This window comes from Cryptomeria japonica, chromosome 4 (assembly GCF_030272615.1).
Source record: "Cryptomeria japonica chromosome 4, Sugi_1.0, whole genome shotgun sequence".
In the NCBI taxonomy this organism is placed as follows: Eukaryota; Viridiplantae; Streptophyta; class Pinopsida; order Cupressales; family Cupressaceae; genus Cryptomeria; species Cryptomeria japonica.
In genome coordinates, this window is record NC_081408.1 from 666,318,755 (window position 1) to 666,338,996 (window position 20,242).

Here is a 20,242-nt window from a genome sequence, read left to right on the forward strand (position 1 = left end):
TGACTACCACGTGTTTTTTGATGATCTAATACTGATTTCAAATGATATCTTGAATGCCGTTTCAGATTATTGATATCATATTCATGCCTTTGCAATGATGGAGCTGTCTCTGGTTGGTATCCTTAATTCCTCATGTGTCTATCCTTCTTATTTTTCCTTCCCTTGAGAACTTCCAACTAGGTTATTAATAATATCCCCATATCAACTAAGAGACACAACCTTTAGAATAGATATCTCTTTTAAAAGAGACATGTATTTTCAATAACTAATCGCTGCTCTTTATACACATTAATTATCTTCAACGACCTCCTTAATGATAATCGTTGCCTTTTGCCTTTTTTCCACAGAGTCACAAACTTAATTGCTGCTTTTACCAAGTATCTTGTGTTAAGACTTGTTGCCCATTAGTTAAAACTCGTAGCATCTATTTGCATCCCTTAGAAGGGTCACACTAAACTGATGTTTGGCTCTCAACAAATATGTGTCATCTGTTCGTATTCTTCAGCCAAAGTCGTCATCTTACTCATTCTTTTTTCCTAACCAATGTCACTTAGTTAATTGTCTTTATACTGAAACGAGTCACTCCTCTTGCTGCCTCACTCATGATGCGAATTGTTGTCCAAACCCTTGTGGTTACTTTATCGCTGCATACTATATTGTGATGAGATCATTTATCTGTGTATTGTATCCTTCCTTCTTCATTAATCACTAACAAAGTCTTGTGTTCGTATTATAATTTGGATGGTGACATCATAGTCTCCCCTCCTTGAAATTGCTTGCCCACAAACAATGATGATCCCCGGACCAATCCTTGAAGTTTTGTGTTTCTTATTTTAGTTTGGTTGCCCTCCATGTTTGTTCAATCTCTTGGATATCTCTTTACATCAAAGCAAAGGTGATCTTAACATATATTTAGATGAGAAATAGGAACATGACACAACTCTATGATCTCAAATGCAGTTTATATCCTTCTACTTATTCATATATTGAATATGAACCAAACACGGAGCATACACATGAAAACACGAAGTATACACATGAATGCATGAAGACACGAAGCATACAAACAGATACACATGTTGTCAAACCTTGTTTGAAGTCATGCAATAGGTTAGGAAACCATTGGAACTAATAATATAATTCTCTAAAGAAAGATAATTAAGCATAAATTAACTTAACTAGAGCCTGGTCCAACTCCCTATAGGAGCTCAATCATAAGAAAGTGGGGGTAAGAAGAATGATGAGGTTTCCAAGAGACCCTCTACCCTAGGCCCAAGAGCAGAGTGAAAGCCAGAGCCCCCTTGGCCTCATGGGACCATCGGCCAAACTACCATGAGGTGGTCTACCTAGTGAGGTATCCTATCACCATTCTCCTTCATCACTTCCATCCTTAAACCTTGTTTATAATCAACTATGATAGAGTTTGGAAAGATACAATAGGGTGTCCTGAACGTCCTTCTCCTCTAAATCCAAGAGCGGTGGACTCCGTCTTACACCCTCTTGGCCTCATGGGACCATCAGTCAACTACCATGAGGTGGTCTACCTAGAAGAGGACCTCATCACTATTCTCCCTCCTTGTACTTCCTTATATTATTATCATGGCAGTTTGCTCAATAAATTCAACAAGGATTACTTATACATTTCATAGTTGCGTAATTTTAATACAAGTTTTCTCATTTTGTTCTATGAGGGCTTGGGTGGTTTTGGCGGTTTGCTCTATGAAGGCCCTGTTAATTTTGTGTCTCAAATCAGAAATCAGAATTTATTAAAATGATTTTAGGATTAAGTAGGCATGAAAACAAAGCAAGTGCACAAGAGACTTAAGACATTTACCCTGGAAAAACCTCTGATGAGGAAAAACCCAGCTATAAAGACCCACAGGTCTGACTATGTATTCACTTTAATTGTAACAATAAAATGCATAGATAGGGCTTTTGTTACAGCACCTCAACAACAAATAAGAACAGCACCTAAGCAACCATCACCTTTGAAGGAGAGTCTTCAACACAATTCGCACCCTTTTAAGCAACACAATTCGCACCCTTTTAAGAGCAGATCTGAAACTTGATTGATATCATTTGCAATCAAAATGCTCTTTATTTATATGAGCTACTGGGGATGCAATATGAGGTCGGCCTCGAACTTTGGCGCTAAAAACCTTTTATTGTTTTATCAAAAATCCCTTTTATTTGGGGCCACACGTTTTGATAAGGGAGGCGTGTTCTCCCTTTAGGGTCGGCCCTAAAGGGACACGCTACCTCTTGTAGCGTGAGGGTCCAGCCCTATTTTCTTAAATAGTTACAAACCAACACTCCCTCTTAACTAGGAAGAAAATGAATACATAATCAGAACCTTTAGTGTTCCATCTAGCACACAAGCATAGAATTACATCTTCCACCTAGCACACAAGCATAGGATGGTTCTAGCACAAAAGCATAGAAAGTGTAGTACACAAGTGGGTCTTTATACAATTACAACCTTCCTATCTAGCACACAAGCGTAGATTGGAACCTTCCATTCTTGCACACAAGCGAAGAATGGGCCATTCTTGATCCATAGTGAATTACTGAGGTTGAGGCTCTCTTTCAACCTGGGCTTCATTTTCCACAATACCAAGTTTGTTTCTGAAGTATTCAAACTTCACTCTGGACAAGGGCTTGGTAAGAATATCTGCAACTTGTTCATCTGTGCTGATATATTTTAGCTGAATGGCGCCTCTTTGAACCATATCCCGAATGTCGTGATAATGAGTTTCCGCATGTTTTGATCTGTCATGAAATACTGGGTTGACAGACATCTTTATGCAACTCTGATTATCACAATGAATGGTAGAAGGACCACTAGGTTGTTCAAACAATCCAACAAAAAGTTTGCGGAGCCATACTGCTTCTCTGGATGCAACAGATGCTGCAATGTACTCAGCTTCTGTAGTACTTGATGCTACAGAAGATTGTTTTCTACTGGTCCAAGAGATTACTGCAGATCCCAAGCTAAAGCAGATACCCGAAGTACTTTTCCTATCTTTGACACTTCCTGCCCAGGCTGAGTCTGAATAGCCTTCCAAGGAGATTGAAGTATTGAGTGAATGCTTCAGTCCATACCCAATAGTGCCTCGCAGATATCTCAGTATATGTTTAGCTGCAACAAGGTGAACATGCTTAGGCATGCACATGAATTGACTGGGAGCATTCACTGCATAACAGATATTCGGTCTAGTGTTAACTAGATACATCAAAGATCCGATCAATTGCCTGTACTCAGATGGATCTGCAAAATCAGAGTTAGCTGCAGAGATGCTCAACTTCTTTAAGTTGGATTCCATAGGAGTAGACATAGGTTTGCAATCCATCATTCTAAATCTTTTCAAAATATCAATAGTGTACTTTCCTTGACTTAAGATAATTTCATTAGATTTCTACCATACTTCTAATCCTAGGAAGTAATGTATTAACCCTAAATCCTTCATTTCAAATTTTGAGGCTAATTCTTTCTTTCATCTCATAATTAGTTTATCTTCACCAGTGAGAAATAAATCATCCACATATAAAACCAAAATAAGCATATCATCATTGCATATTTTAAAGTAAAAATTAGCATCAACATCATTCTTACAAAACCCTGAGCTTAGTAAATATTTATCAATTCTTTCATACCAAGCGCGAGGAGCCTGTTTGAGTCCATATAAGGCTTTCTTCAATCTGCAAACATGAGAGTCTCTTCTATGTATTACATAACCTTCTGGTTGCTCAATGTAGACTTCTTCCTCAATAACACCATTTAGAAAAGCTGTCTTAACATCCATTTGATGTAGTTTCCAACCTTTAGTTGCAGCAATAGCTATTATAGATCTAATAGAAGTATATCTAGCAACATGAGCGAATGTTTCCTCATAATCTATTCCTTCCTTTTGAGAAAAACCACGAGCTACAAATCTAGCTTCATATTTCTCAATACTACCATCAACATTATGCTTAATTTTAAATAAACATTTAGAGGAAACAACAGACTTACCTTTGGGTTTGGGTACAATGTCCCAAACATCATTCTTGATGATAGACTCATACTCTTCATCCATGGCTAACTTCCAAGCATGATGATTCATAGCTTCTTCGACATTGTGAGGTTCAGACTCAATGATGTTGCACATTACCGAAATGTAGTTGGCATGATTTTGAGGTCTCTTGCTATCTCTGAAGGTTCCTCTAGGAGCAGCAAATCTTTTAGCATTTTGAATGGTGTTTCTAACCCAAAGTGGCCTCTTCTTGCTGACCACAATATCCTTAGGTATATCTGTAGAATTAATGGGTTCAGCTGGATCAGCCTGAACTTCCTGTTCTGGGAGGTCAATAGACTCCTTGTGTATCTCAGGGTTAGTATCAACATTTGATTCTTGATTTTCAGTCACAATATCATCATCATCAGATAATGAACTTTTAGATCTTTTGAATGCAATATCTTCTTCAAAAGTTACATCTCTACTTACCTCAACACACCTTTGACCTGAAATGTTTATTCAGAAGGCTTTGGAAGATTCACTGTATCCTACTAAGATGCCTTTCTTTCCAAAGGGATCCAACTTGGTCCGCTTTTCCTTAGGCACATGAACATACACAGGGCTCCCGAAAATCCTTAAGTGGCTGATGTCAAGTTTGATTCCTATAAAGGCTTCTTCAAGAGTTACATTCTTTAAAGCGCGATGAGAACATCTATTCTGAATGTAAACTGCTGTTTTGGATGCCTCCGCCCATAGGAAGGGTTGCAAGTCTTGATCATGAATCATGGCTCTTGCAGCCTCAACAATGGACTTGTTCTTTCTTTCAGCAACTCCATTTTGTTGAGGATTGTAGGGAACACAGAACTCCCTCTTAATTCCTGTCTCAACACAAAAATCATGAAAACTACTTGAGGTGTACTCACCTCCATTGTTAGACCTTAAACATTTAATTCGCTTTCCAGAAGTATTTTCAACCAAGGCTTTGAATTCTTTAAATCTATTTAAGACTTCATCAGATTCTTTAGATTTAAGAAAGTAAATCCATGTTTTCCTAGAAAAATCATCTATGAAGATAACATAATAAAGGAAACCGCTAGGAGAGGCTACAAACATAGGACCACATAGATCTGAATGGATAAGCTCTAACTTTTCTTTAGTCCTACTATCACTTTTATGAAATGGACTCTTCACATTCTTACCCATTGCACAACCTTTACAAGCATCATCATGAGATAAATTGAGTTTAGGCATACCTTTAAACATTTTACCAAGAGTGGGAAGAGCCTGGAAGTGCAGATGTCCAAGTCTTCTATGCCATAGCTCGCATGATTCAGGAGCCTCGTGAATGAGAGCTTGAACTGGGTTAGCTGCAAGCTTATACAAACTATCACATCTATTTCCAATAACACGAACAGATTTGAAACTAGATTTCTTAGACCAAGCAAGTACTTTACCTTCAGAAAATGCTACTTGCAAACCCTTATCTTCTCAAGCAGAAATGGAAATAAGATTTCTTTTAATTCCAGGTACAAAAAGAATATCACTGAGTTGTAAGGAAATACCAAAATCTAGTTTTAAAGTAGTACCAGAACCTTTTACAGAGTATCGAGCATCATCACCGATTACCACATGGAGATTGGTGTCTTTTTCTATCAGATCTGAAAGATGTTCAGGGTAACCTGAGATGTGTGTGGAGGCTCCACTATCAATTATCCAAGTATTACTATCTGTAGGAACATTGCTTGATAAGACAGAGATAAAAAGATAGTCCTCATTTTGTTCAGAGACTTTGTTTAAATTTGCTTCCCTTTCCTTAGGTTCATTCTGACATTCTCTAGCATAGTGACCATACTTGTCACATCTGAAACAACGAATATGAGAGGAATCTCTTGACTTCTTCCTTGGATCGTAGGAAGGAGGTCTGAAATCTTTGCCTCTTATCTTTCTTCCAATTCCCACCTTTCTTGGACTTAGCTGTAAGAACATGGTTATCATCTTTGTGAGAGTTCTTGTGTTTTCCCCTCATTTAAATGCGAGATTCCTCGTCAATGCAATTAGCTTGAAGACGCTCATAGTTGGGACGTTCAACTCTCCCGCCAATGCTACGAATGAAGGGATCTCATTCATCAGGTAGACCATTTAATGCAATTAGAACAAGGTCTTTGTCTGGAACTTCACAATCAAGAGTGCTTAGTTTATCCTTCAGTTCATTGATCTTCATAAAGTAGGCCATGATCGAGTCCTCTTCTTTCATTTTGATATGAAGTAGCTGTTGTCTTAGAGCAAGGGCTCTACTGAGATTGTTTACTTCAAACATCCCTTCCAAGTGTTTGATTATTTCCTTGGCTGAAGCAAACTTCAATATGACAGTAACAAGATGATTTCTGACGGATTCAATAACGATCTTCCTAGCTTTGGCTGAATCCTTCTTGAACTGTTTTAGTTGCTCTGCATCTTCAGGAGGGGACAACTTTTCTTCTTCAACAAATTTGAGGAGCTCATTCTCCTCAAGTATGAGCTGAATGCAAACTTTCCAAGCAGCAAAGTCAAGGGCTCCATCAAGTCTATCTTCACCCTTCAAACCTGACATTTTAATCTGAAAAACAAACAGCAACTAGATGCAAAAAATGACCTTACTGAAATCTGATGTTAGTATAACCTAGCTCTGATACCATGTTAGTTTTGTGTCTCAGATCAGAAATCAGAATTTAATAAAATGAATTTAGGATTAAGTAGGCATGAAAACAAAGCAAGTGTACAAGAGACTTAAGACATTTACCCTGGGAAAACCTCTGATGAGGAAAAACCCAGTTATAAAGACCCACAGGTCTGACTATGTATTCACTTTAATTGTAACAATAAAATGCATAGATAGGGCTTTTGTTACAGCACCTCAACAGCAAATAAGAACAGCACCTAAGAAACCATCACCTTTGAAGGAGAGTCTTCAACACAATTCGCACTCTTCTGGAGATAATTCGCACCCTTTTAAGAGCAGATCTGAAACTTGATTGATATCATTTGCAATCAAAATGCTCTTTATTTATATGAGCTGCTGGGGATGCAATATCAGGTTGGCCTCAAACTTTGGCGCTAAAAACCTTTTTATTGTTTTATCAAAAATCCCTTTTATTTGGGGCCACACGTTTTGATAAGGGAGGTGTGTTCTCCCTTTAGGGTCGGCCCTAAAGGGACACGCTACCTCTTGTAGCGTGAGGGTCCAGCCCTATTTTCTTACATAGTTACAAACCAACAGGCCCTTATTTAATTGCTCAATTGTTCAATCATGTTGTTTCCCCTTCTTCGATAGGTTTGCATTTACTATATTTCACAGGATGGCAGGAAAGATGCTTCGATACCACTTGTAATGTCCCCTTATTAAAATATTTAGGCCTTGTCTAATTTCATATATTCATATATATATATATATATATATATATATATATATATATATATATATATATATATATATATATATATATATATATATATATATATATATATATATATATTGCTGCATATGATTCTTTTATTTGATAGAAATGTATGTATTGAATATGATGTACAAATGTAAATATTTGTTCTTTATCATGTAATATTAATGCCCTTAGTTTAATGAATTAGATAATGAAGAAATTGTTCAATGCGATTGTCTGCTGCCTTTCTAGACTAACTATTTATGGAAATTGCCGTCATCAAACTAATGTGAATTATACGAAACTTATATCCAGAATGATTCAGACTATGTGTGCAATGCAACTGCTGATCTATATATATAATATTTATCTGAATAAGAGAGTTTATGTTGATCTGACTGTATAGATATATCTAGATTATCATTGTTCCTGATCTTTGACTACCACGTGTTTTTTGATGATCTAATACTGATTTCAAATGATATCTTGAATGCTGTTTCAGATTACTGATATCGTATTCATGCCTTTGCAGTGATGGAGCCATCTCTATTTGGTATCTTTAATTCCTCATGTGTCTATCCTTCTTATTCTTCCTTCCCTTGAGAACTTCCGACTAGGTTATTAATAATATCCTCATAACAACTAAGTGACACAACCTTTAGAAAAGATATCTCTTTTAAAAGAGACGTGTCTTTTCAATAACTAATCGCTGCTCTTTGTACACATTAATTATCTTCAAAGACCTCCTTAATGATAATCGTTGCCTTTTGCCTTTTTTCCATATAGAGTCACAAACTTAATTGCTGCTTAAGAAAGTATCTTGCATTAGACCTGTTGCCCATTAGTTAAAACTCGTAGCATCTATTTGCATCCCTTAAAAGAGTCGCACTAAACTGATGTTTGGCTCTTAACAAATACATGCCATCTGGTCGTACTCTTCAGCCAAAGTCATCATCTTACTCATTCTTTTTTCCTAACCGATGTCACTTAGTTAATTGTCTTTGTACTGAAAGGAGTCGCTCCTCTTGCTGCTCGCTCATGATGTGAATTGTTGTCCAAACCATTGTGGTTACTTTATTGCTGCACACTATATTGTGATGAGATCATTAGCTGTGTATTGTATCCTTCCTTCTTCATTAATTGCTAACAAAGTCTTGTGTTTGTATTATAATTTGGATGGGGACATCACAACCTCTGAACCTCCACTTCCAGCCCCTGAGGAAATGAAAGTACCCCTTCTATCGTTGGGTTTTTCTCATATCCAACACCTTGTGCAGCTTATCATTACTGCCCCTCAAACCCATTAGGATCTCCACTCCCAAACCCCCACTAAGCCCCACTAGTTATTAAATATGAATTATGAAATTTCAAATATTAAGTGTTTAAAGATTATATAACATGTGTAATGTTTGAATTATAACAAATTGATAGTCAAATGAGGCTTTAATGTTCTCTAAATGCATTAATTTCTTTTTTTTTTGTAAAACTATGCTTTTTTTTTGCTGAGGCCTGAGTTCAAGTCCTATTTTGGGCTGTCGAGTCCGAGTCCTAAAAATATGGTTGGATGTATTAACATGTGTTGTGGATGTCATTTCCAATCATGTGGGTTTTTGCTTTATGACAACAGCTTGGAGCCTTTGTTATCAAATTGGATTTGATGTTTGTGTTTTTGGATTGGTGCATCTTCACCTTGGCTTGTTCCTTTTCTTTCATAGGTGGCATCTTTAGAGGATGAAAGGATTTCTTGCTTGAAATGGTGGTCACTTGGTTTTATTGCAGGTATCTTGATGGAGCATGAGAGCATGTTGGAGATTCATGTGGTTACATGTATGGCTATGATGATGTATTTCATTGATTGACCATTATGCATTATATACAACAAGTTGGAGAATGTTGAGATAAGGTGTTATACACCTTGCATAATATTTGTAATGTTTTATTATTTTATTGTGTGTGTTGCACCTAAGGGAACCTAGATGGATGTGCATCACATAGAAATTCCATTAGAAATATTCTTGGGGTCACTTGATGAATTGTATTGTAACATTGTAATATTATATTGTATTTATTTAAAATTGGGGAAAGATATTTAAAAAAGTGAAAACTTAGTAACCAATACTAAATGAGGGGTCAATAATATTGTGTCGACATGGTTTTGTGGCACATGGTTTTACTTTACCACTTGGTTGTGAGCTTGATTCTATATAAGCAAGCACATGTTCAGTGGTTAAGGTGGGTTGGTGATTTGGGATGTCACTATATTGAGTCCTTTGGAGGGATGCATATGTAAACAATAGCATAAGATGTGTTGATTCATGCTTGGACACATGGAGAATACATTGGAGGGCTTGATGATTCAAGAGTATTCATCATAACTTCATAAGTACATTGTATTGCTTTATTGCTAAATAATACATGAAGTATGGATGCTTTTGGAGGTTGGGTTTTTCCGTCCTGAGGATTTTCCCAGAGTATATCTTGTGTTCTCTTGTGGTTTGTCACTTTGTCTATTTGATCTTTCCATAATGGTGATTCTTGTTGTGAGCCCCATTGCTAATGGGGACCCCCTCTTTTCCGGCTTTCTGCGTTGTTAGGTTAGGGTTTTGGCTGCTTAGTGGGAAATTTTGTCTCTCTCGTGCCCAAGTCTCAGAGTTTTGATCATGCCTAGTGTCATTTAGGGTTTTTAAAGTTATAGGATCAAGCGTAAAATTGAGATTTCTAAATAATCCTAGTTTTGTCTAAATGTAGACCCGTTTGGAGCGTTAACGTGTTTTTAAATGTCCTTGTTGGTGATTTTAAGTGCTAAGGTGTTTTCAGACCTTTTGGAGTTGTTTTCTCGCTCCTAGGGAATTATTCAAGTTGATTTCGCACTTTATACCGATAGTTTTCCTTGTGTTACGCTTTTTGATGAATTTGCCTAAGTCCAGTTGAGTTTTATTAAGTTTCAGAGTTTCTAAGTGATTCTGAAGTGGAAAAAATCATCATTTTCCGAAGTAAAATCCATATGCTAAGGGTTAAAAGGTCAAAATTCCATGCTAGAGGTGTTTTTCCCCTCATATTCCTGACTACCCATGGTTTCCCCACTCAAAATCCGGACTGGACATGGATTTCCCCTGGAATCCATAATTGCCTCATTTTTCCACCACTGATAATCCATACTAGGGTCGTTTTTCCCCTAGAAGAATTAAAATTTGACTAAGTGACTACCCACGTTTTTCCACCAGGGAGGTATGGACAAGATTGTTGATGATGTTTGCATTCATTCCACACCTAGGTCATTTTTCCACCAAGAATTTGTGACAAGTTTTTGAGGATTTTTGTCCGGATTTTTATCCAGATTCAAGGCAATTTTCCACTGAGAGTGCATTTCATAATTTTGAGTTCGGATTTTCATCTAGACTGAGATCGTTTTTCCACCAGGGAGTATTTTTGTGAATGAAGTGAATTTTGAATTTGGATTCTTTGATGAGGATTTTTGTCCACACTGAAATCGATTTTCCCTAGTGGGGAAAATTTTGACATTTTAAATGATTTTAATGGGATTTTTTTTAATCCCTACACCAATCGATTTTCCCTTATGGCTCAATTTTTGACTTGAATTGAAATATTTTAATAAATGAGCCCTACTTTAATTGTTTTTAAATGATGATTGACGATTATTTAAAAATTTTAAAAAAAAATTAAATAATTTGCAATAAGCATTTAATGTTTTTACCCTTCTAGAAACAAGTTAGTTTTGCCAGGCAAGTATAAGAGAAAGTTTTTTATCCCACATTGCTTGTATGGTAAAAGTGAGAGACAAAAGCAAGTATAAGAGAGGAGTCTCTAGTATTATTTTATTATTAAATTTTCCAGGTGTCTCCATGCAAGGCGATTTTTCTCTCTTATTGGCGAATTTTGGCGAAGTGTTTTGGTAAAGCGATTGATTGAGGATTCTTTTCTCCTCCATTTTTTCCAGCTTATCAACCTTTTGGTGGCTGCCATTAATGGCTTAGTGCCACGATTTTCCAAGTTTGGCGCTATTTTTGGTGTGTTTGGCGATTTTGGTATTGGCGAACTTTGGTGATTTTTCCTTGACTCCACCATCATTGCTTGTTGTTCCCAGACCTTAGTTGCAGATTGTATGCAGGTTGGAGTTAGATTGAAGACATTTTCAGACTTGAGTGTTTGGCACCATGATTGGAAAAATACGATTTTGACTTGGCAAGTGTTTTGTACCATTGTTTGGGTGGATTCCATGCATATTTGGTCTCCTCCATCACTCCCTACTTGCTGATGTGTTGCAAACCTAGGTTTACCCTCCATTGTTGTAGCTGGTTCGATCTCCACAGTTGGCTGGAAAATCAATTTTCAGACTTATATCTTGTTCTCAGCTAATTTGTGCCTTAGGCGATTTTATTCGAAGGGCTGATTGGAGGCATTCTCAATCAATTTTCAGAATTATCTTCCATTGTTGCAGATCTGAAACTTCATTGTAGGGGGCTATCCTCAGAAAACAATTTTTTCCAGCCACCTACCTACCTTGCGATTTCACTTGGGAAGCATTCTTGCTTCATTCCAAAGTTTATTTCTGAGTATTTTATCATTCCCAAGGGTGCTGGTAAGTCTGAAAACTTCATTTTCAGATTTGTATTCAGACTAAGGTTTCATTTCCAGCGCTGCATACATGCTCAGATTTTCTTATGTTTGCCTTGGAAGGTTGATTCTCATCAAATTTGTGCATATCTAGGTGATTGCAACATGTTTTAAAAGTTTAATTTTCAGGTTGTCTTCAAATTTTGTTGACCTCCATTGTTGACTGTGGAAGGTGTCCTCAGACATACTTTGTGTGAAAACACAACCTTTCACACCTTTCCCTAGTCACTCTTGATTTGGTATACTCCTTTGCACTTTAGTTTACACAATTTCTAAGTATAAGTAGGTGTTGATTTCATGAGGGTTGTCATACCCTAGTCTTGTCATATTTTGTGTTTAAATTGTTAAGATCTACCTAAAGTGTGAACTATTTTCCTGACTTCATGCTCTAATTAGCTAAAAATCCTTAGGAAGTCAGGAATTCTATTAAGAATATTATTTATTTTCCTAAGTTCTAACTTCAAGCGTTGTACAGGGGCGATGTCGAAGTCCGGATTTAAGGAAAGAAAAGAACTACAGAAGATACTGGAGACTAGATTCTATCCAGAGCCCAAGATATCATCCAGATGGAAGGGGATTACAGATACAAACATGCATTTCCTGAACCTGAACCTGATGCGACAACGGATGTTTGGAGTCAGAAATCATATTCCTTCCCCGACATATGTAAACATTATGAAGAGTGGTATTTTTCATGCAGTTGGATTTCCACAGTCCATACATGCAATGAGCTTATCCTGGAGTGTGCACGATGTTATGATCCTCGCTTGCGAATGATCAAAACTGCTAAGGGCGTTGTTATTGCCTACCTTGCTAAGGATGCGATTGTTGAGGTGTTTGGAATTCCAAGCGAAGCAGATATGAAGGATGCAACTAAGGATGAATATGAAGAGCGGTACATGAAGAAGATGGATGCGTGTAAGAGTATGATAAACAAAGAGTAGATGATTAAGCCTAGGCTTCATCATTCCAAGGCTCCCAAGACACTCATGTGCACAAACTTCAAAGAGGAGTATAGTGACTTAGTATTCCTGCTCAACAGAGTGATGGGGATGCCGCAGGGTGCAATATTCAATGGATGCATGTTCTACTTCATCCAGGATTGTCTTAGAGGGACATTGATAAATTGGTCTAGAATCATAAGTGACAATCTGGACTTTCAGCTGAAAAATGTAGAGCGGTCCAAGTCATTTGCTATGACTTCCTACTTGGTATACCTACTTGCACGGTTTGTTTCATACAAAGCATTGATATGCAGAGGTGAAGTCGGGAATGGGCAAGGACAATTCAAGAGTCATGAGTGCTACCCTCAATTGAACATGTATAGAATTGAAGATTATAAGAGAGTGAATGATGTATTCACAATGTACATCACGCAAATGTTGCAAGGCGGAATCCACAGAAGATTGTCCAGGGAGGCAATAGAGCTGATAGAGAAATATGGATCATGGTATATTCAGTTTCCCACTTTCACGTACCTTAGGATTCATGGATTTCAATCCGAACCCTACAGGCTTCCTAGGTATCCATCCGACAAAATGATCTTGTTGGAAGTGGTGAGACAGCTTCTAGAGTTTGATTTCATTCAGAGAGAGAAGCATAGGATAGGCATGATATTCCCTATTTCAGTTGGGAAGACATCAGAGGTTTGTCAGTCTACCTTAGCTGCCAGCACTGCGAGTGAGGAGCTTGCATTCTATCGATTTGCAACCTTCAAGAAAAGAGAAAGATTTGATCCAGATAAGAAAGTTGGAAGGATCGGGGGAGAGAAGTTCATCCACAGAGTAGACATAGAAGATTATTGAGCCGACCTAATGGATGAACAAGCAGTGAAGAGACGAATGTGGTCCAAAATGTCAGTGGATTTCATGAGGAAGTGTGGAATTTTCCTCATTCTTGATCAGGTGTTAGATGACAAGGATCATACACATCCACAGTATGAGAATGAAATGAAGAAGGCAATCTTATTGGTCAAAATCAGAAGAGATTGATCTAAATGTATTGATGAGAGAGGTCTTGAGTTTCTCCCATGCATGGGTAGATATTCAGATGAATAAGTTAGTTGATATGGGTGTTTCTTTCACTTATGAAAAGATGAAGTTGAAAGAGTTTGCTTCCGAAAATGATCTGAAGAACTATCAATGATGTCAGGATTCATGCAGATGAAGAGAGTCAAGCCCCCAAGAGAAGGAAAAACATGCCAGGAAGAGTCAAGGATAGAGGAAAGAAGATTGAGGAGGTGAAGAAGAAGAAACAAAAGACTATCATTCCCCCACCTATCATTCCTTCACCACCTCTCAGTGTCTCATCAATTAGGGTGATTGAAATAACAAAGCAGAATAAGGAAACCCAGCAATGTTCCAACACAGTGATACTACCAGAAAATATTCAAGAGTTACATGCCACAGCAACATCTGCACCACCAAATGAGAATGATGATCAGTCGGGATCCCCTACTGTCCTTTTGGAAGTTAGTTTGGGAAATGAGGTATACAATTTGACCAAGAATAATCCTAATGATGATGATGATGATGATGATGTTATCTCAGCATTGAGAGGGCTTGATCGAGAGTTGTGTCTCGATGATGGTATGGAGATGGCCGCTATTCCTGATTGGTTGATGAGAAGTATGGAAAAAAGTAAGAAAATGATAGAGGTACAGCCTATTGATAACATTGATGACTACCTAGCTAGGAATGCTAAGGAGAAAGAACCCAAGAGCACTGAGATTTTGTTGCACATAGCTAGAGATGAGACAGGAATGCGGATTGCGCAGGTTGTTGTTCCTATTGCAAGTGTGACGGCGGGCATTGCTACTCCTATGGATTTCTAGATTACTTCAGTTGCCCTTGGTTGTACACCAAGAGAGCAAGAGTTTCAGGAGGCTAGTGATAACCTTAAGTCAATCAGTGCAAGGTTAGACAGAGAAATTGAAAAGGAGAAGTACAAAGAAGAGAATATTAGACTTAGAGAGCATATTGCGGGGATAAGGCGTGAAAATCCCACTCTTATTTCCCCTATTGCAGTTGATCATGGACTACATTCACACTATGAGGCAGCGAGAGATACACTCTCAGAGGTGGAAAAGTGGATTGAGAGTGCAAGAAAATAGGCAGATGATTTCCTTACTCGGTTTGTCCAGGCATATGATAGGAAAACAGGGCTCGTGTTTAGAATCTAGTATTTGGAGGGAGATTGGGAAGAATTCCGGCCTATTTAGGAGAAGACAATTCCACGCCTCAAGGCTTTGAAGAAGATTCCTAATTCCACCTTGGTCAGCGAAAACATTGTGCACAATGGAGACAGATATGATTTTCATGGCTGGTATTGTTCATTGGCTGTGAAGAGATCAACTTATGAGAGAGCCCAGTCCAGCTCTATGGAGATGGAGGGATTGATTCAAGACATTCAAATGAAGATCCTTGCCTCAATTGAGGAATTATTGGGTGTTGATGTTAGTGATGTTAGTAGTTTACACTTAGCCGAATTAAGAGACAAGATGAAATTTATGTATTTTTGTCAATTAGACTCTTTGAAGAAGAGTCAGATAGATGACTTAGTCTCTTTGTTGATTCATGTTCATAGTTCACAGAAGCTCATGTCAGATTGTGAGAACACTTTGGACGCTTGCTCGGATTCACTGGACGTGATTGATTTGCAACAGGATACCTTGCCTAGCATTTCCATGGAGGAGTTAGATTATGTATTGGTTAGTTTCTTGGAGTATGCTAGGAGAGAGAGAGATGCAGGGAGGAATCTTCTAGAAGATTCCCTATTTGATGACTAGGTATCTTTTTATTGGGCCATATGTTGGTGGCGCCATTTTTTATGTAAACCCTAATTAAGGCAATTTTAAGGTTTTGTTGGCATGATCTTGGCCGTTGATCTTGTATCGATCCTGGCCATCCATTTTGTAAGAGACTCTATATATGCCTCCTTGTCTCTCATTCGTAAGAGAGTTTTTGTAGAATTGTTGGTATATGCTATAGCTATTGGAATCATAATCATTGTTCAATTGTTGGTGATTTTGCTCTTCAAATGTTGTCTTTGCATTCATGGTTCTCAATTCCTCCAAGTTAGATTAGAATTTTAGTTTAGAATTTATTTTCATGTATGTTAGATTGAGTGAAAGATTTGTTGAATATATTTGTGTGGAATCCTTAATCCATACCACTAGCCTCTTGCCGTTGGTAAGTGTGCCTTGTGTGGTCAACTGGAAATTTGAGTAAGCTTAACTTCAACAATTATGCAACCTTTGACAAGCATCAACTTGGATGGTGTCAATGTGTGATGGTAATACTCTGAAAATCCTCAAGTATACCTTAGACGATTGCACTAAGCTTGTGTCAATACCTGTTTGTGAGACCTTGCCTAGTTTGATTCCACTAGATTTGTTCATCATTTCTTGCATTTTTAGGCTTAGAATAGATTTCCTTAACCCTATTTCCTTTTGCCCATTTTTTTAGTAAGAATTAAATCCGGAGCTTCATTGTTAAATCCTAAGTTGTCAGCACACCTATTCTGCATATTTTCATGATTGAAGAAGATAGTCCTAACATTTGCGTAAGTCCCCAAGTGAACACAGCAATTCACATCGACCATTGAGTTACCCACTCGTCGAGACCTGACATGTAGAAACACCTTGGAATCATTTTAGTTGATCTTATCCTTAGCATCTGAGGTGATTTTGTTCAAGAGAGGGTAAATTACCTTGGTATTTTATTCTGAAATGTTATGTGCATAAAACACACATCAACAATTCTATAAGCTTGTATGCATGTTTTTCTCTCATGGGTTATGTACAAAATGGATTAAATGTAATTGGGTATTGCTGCATTATTTCCTAACAGCAATAAGCTGGAAGGAATATTAAGAACCCTAGTTCTTAAGTTAGTGCTTGCATTACGATTTTGTCACTTCTTTATTATGTACTTAAAGCATGTAATCTATGATCTTGCTTCAAGATTTTATATCATAAAAATTTATGCTTAGGTTCTATTATATTTTCCCTGTTTACCATTTTAGTTTCAATAACTGTTCTTGAGTAATCAAAGTATTCAAGCTCATAGAATAGCTGGAGCATAATAACAAGATATGCACTATATCAATCAGATTCGTGTTTAAAAACCACCTCATACCTTTTGTATACAACCTTGAAACCTCTCCATTCAACAAAATTACAAAGCTTGGGTCCTCTGCTAAGAATCACTCCACTAAGTTCACGAATTACCTTAACAAAGAAAATCCAACTTATGCTTGTGAGATTTACAAAAATACAATAAGCTAAATAGAAATACAATCGCCTGCAAAAACTAAAACCTTTGAAAAAGGTACAAGATGTTTCAATTGAAATATATTTTAGATACAGAAATTTAAATATCAGCATGCTCTCTACCTTTGTTCTCTCCTTCTGTGAATAAGGAGAATACCACTTGGTCAATCTCACTTTGCCCTGCCGGCTAATTAGAAGCACAAACTGAATCTGGAAAACAGAAGATGAACTGCCCTGTTAATTTTCTAGATTGCTTAAAAATGTAAAAAAATTATAACCAATTGTCCAAGATACACTCCATACAACAAAAAAATCAATCCATGGCCCATGTGATCAATATGCATCAAATTTTTTATTCAGAATTATTTTGCCATACAAAATGTAAATATAATAATATTACAAAAACTCGTTAAGAATTCTTTTTAAAATGAATGAATGTCATTTTCTTCATAGAACCATACCCAAGTTTGTATATGTGTTCAGCATAAACATCACATGCAGGGGTAGACGTAATTTAAAATGATAGCCTTTGACAAGTTATGTATTGTCCTTTAACCCAGACCATTCAATGACCAAAAGTTGTGCTCCCAAGGACGCATCCCCTGACCTAGTACCTATTGGTGTTGGAAATAAGCCACACCCAGACCAACGATGGACTGGTCCAAGAGGGCCAGTAGCTCAGTGGTAGAGCACTCCAGCAGCGTTAGAAGGTCCTAGGTTCGAGTCCTAGCTGGTCCATGTCTCAACATGGTATCAGAGCCAGGTCCAGGCTAGGAGCCCCAAGCACACGAGAGGTGTGGCTTAAGGGGGGGTGTTGGTGTTGGAAATAAGCCACACCCGGACCGACGATGGACTGGTCCAAGAGGGGCCAGTAGCTCAGTGGTAGAGCACTCCAGCAGCGTTGGAAGGTCCTAGGTTCGAGTCCTAGCTGGTCCATGTCTCAACAGTACCCATCCCCTAAAGGGAATATTTTGAGGAATTGAGGACACCTAGGAAATGTCCCACCGCCCTGTCCTCAATCAGTGCAAACAAAGGGAAACATGCCACCCTTACCATCCCCGACATGTCCAGCAATTTCCGATCATCCCAGGGGCAGCTAGCAATTTCACTTGCTTTTAAAAAAATATACAATTTTAAATTATAAAAAGGATGGACAGGCAAAAAAAAGCAAGGAATTCCATTGGAGAGATTGCAGCCTAGTGTGTCATTGCCTACAAGATCTGTGGATGTTAGATTTCATGGGGGAGAGGGTTCTACTTCTACTTCTACTAGAGGAAAGAAGAAAACTACTATTGTTTCAAATATGTTTAACACACAATTACGAAATATGGTTGATTCCTCTATTGCTAAGTTCTTTTATGCTCATGCCATACCATTTTATGTGGCACATTCACCATATTTTAAACAAATGTTGAAATATGTGATAGTTGCTAGTCCTTCATGTGTTCCACTTGGAGAATAAAAACTATTCACCACCATTCTTGATAGAGAATATTCCAAGGTGAGTGTGTTGATGGAAGATATGAGACAAAATTTGATAATAGATGGATGCTCCATGAGCATGGATGGGTGGACCAATATCAATTATTGACCACTCATCAATATTACTGTCACAAGTCCACTTCGCACTTATTTTCTTAGAGCTATTGATTGTTCGGGGAAAAAGGAGGATGCAAACTTTCAATTTCAAATTTTAAAAGATGGCATAGAAGAGGTTGGAGCCTCTAATGTTGCACAAGTAGGGACCAATTCAACACGTTTGTGTAAGTTAACTGACTTGATGGTGCAGTTTGCTTCTAAGCATATTTTTTGTACCCCAAGTTGTGCTCATGCATTGAACAATACCTTGAAGGACATTGGGAAGATAGATTGGGAGAAGATAGCGGTATTAGAGGCTAGAGATGTGCAGATGTTCATTTGCAACCATCACACTTCACTTGCTTTGTTCAAGACATTTTTGAGCAAGGAATTCGTCCAGCCCATTTGACATGAATTCCTGGCTCTCTTTACATCCTAATGAAGGGTCATGGAGTATAATCCGAAACATTGATGCAAACAAAATCTCACACAATAGAATCCAGAAACAAAGTAACAAACTCCTAAGTATCGTTAGGACTCCAACCTTATGTTAAGATGTTGATCCTAAAAACGGTATACAAATTGATGAAGAGACATAGGAGGGATTGGTTAGGGATCTATTACCTAAGGCAGCCCCTTATATTGGTAGCAATGTTACAAGATTCAAACTCGCCTTAGACTTGGCAAGCTGATTTTTGACTTGACACCCAAACTCGGCCCAAACTTGACAAAGACTCATTAAATTGAAAAACCCAAGAAATTCAGAGATTTTTTAAGATTTAAAACTTGCTTCATGCAACCTTTAATAAATAAACCTTAAAGACATAATAACCTCATTATATAGAAGCTACTTTGATCACACACAAGCATACATCAATCACATAAGTATAAATGAAAAATTTAGCTGAAAGAAATAACACATTTAGATACATAAATACTGTCCAATGTATACAAAACTCATGGAATAATAATTTGTCACATCAAAACAAATATCAAACTAAAAATATAAGTCTATGGCTCAAAGGAACCTACATTACTCATCCTAACATCATGGCAATTCATACACTAGCGTCTAAGATAGGTCCTACATGACGATGTAGCCATGATATTTTCTTGTGATTAGTGTGCCTAATCATGTGAGGAATTTATTTTTGAAGTTTTCTTGAAGCCTTCAAGATTGCACATTTTGTTGACAAGTTCATTAACAAAGACGAAAGTTATGTAAAATACTAATAAGATTAATGGTTATGTTCTTGTTTGACCTTAGCTAGGATACTAATAGATGGGATCGTTCTATGAGTTGTCTATGTAGGGCATGGTGATACATTTTTGCATTATGAAAATGC

At 37.5% G+C, this 20,242-nt stretch overlaps 1 protein-coding gene and 1 non-coding gene across 2 annotated transcripts in view; one reads left to right on the forward strand and one right to left on the reverse strand.

Moving 5' to 3' along the window:
* Positions 1–20,242, reverse strand: part of LOC131061777 (AP-1 complex subunit sigma-2) — a 63,201-nt gene that overhangs the window by 22,193 nt on the left and 20,766 nt on the right. Inside the window, exons 2-3 of the mRNA XM_057995600.2 lie at positions 17,442–17,528; positions 17,185–17,276 (exon numbers count right to left, since the gene is read on the reverse strand). Coding sequence (XP_057851583.1) covers positions 17,185–17,276; positions 17,442–17,528 — 179 coding nt within the window. The remainder of the gene's footprint in view (positions 1–17,184; positions 17,277–17,441; positions 17,529–20,242) is intronic.
* Positions 18,184–18,254, forward strand: TRNAA-AGC (transfer RNA alanine (anticodon AGC)). The gene has a single exon. It is a non-coding gene; the product is annotated as a tRNA-Ala (tRNA).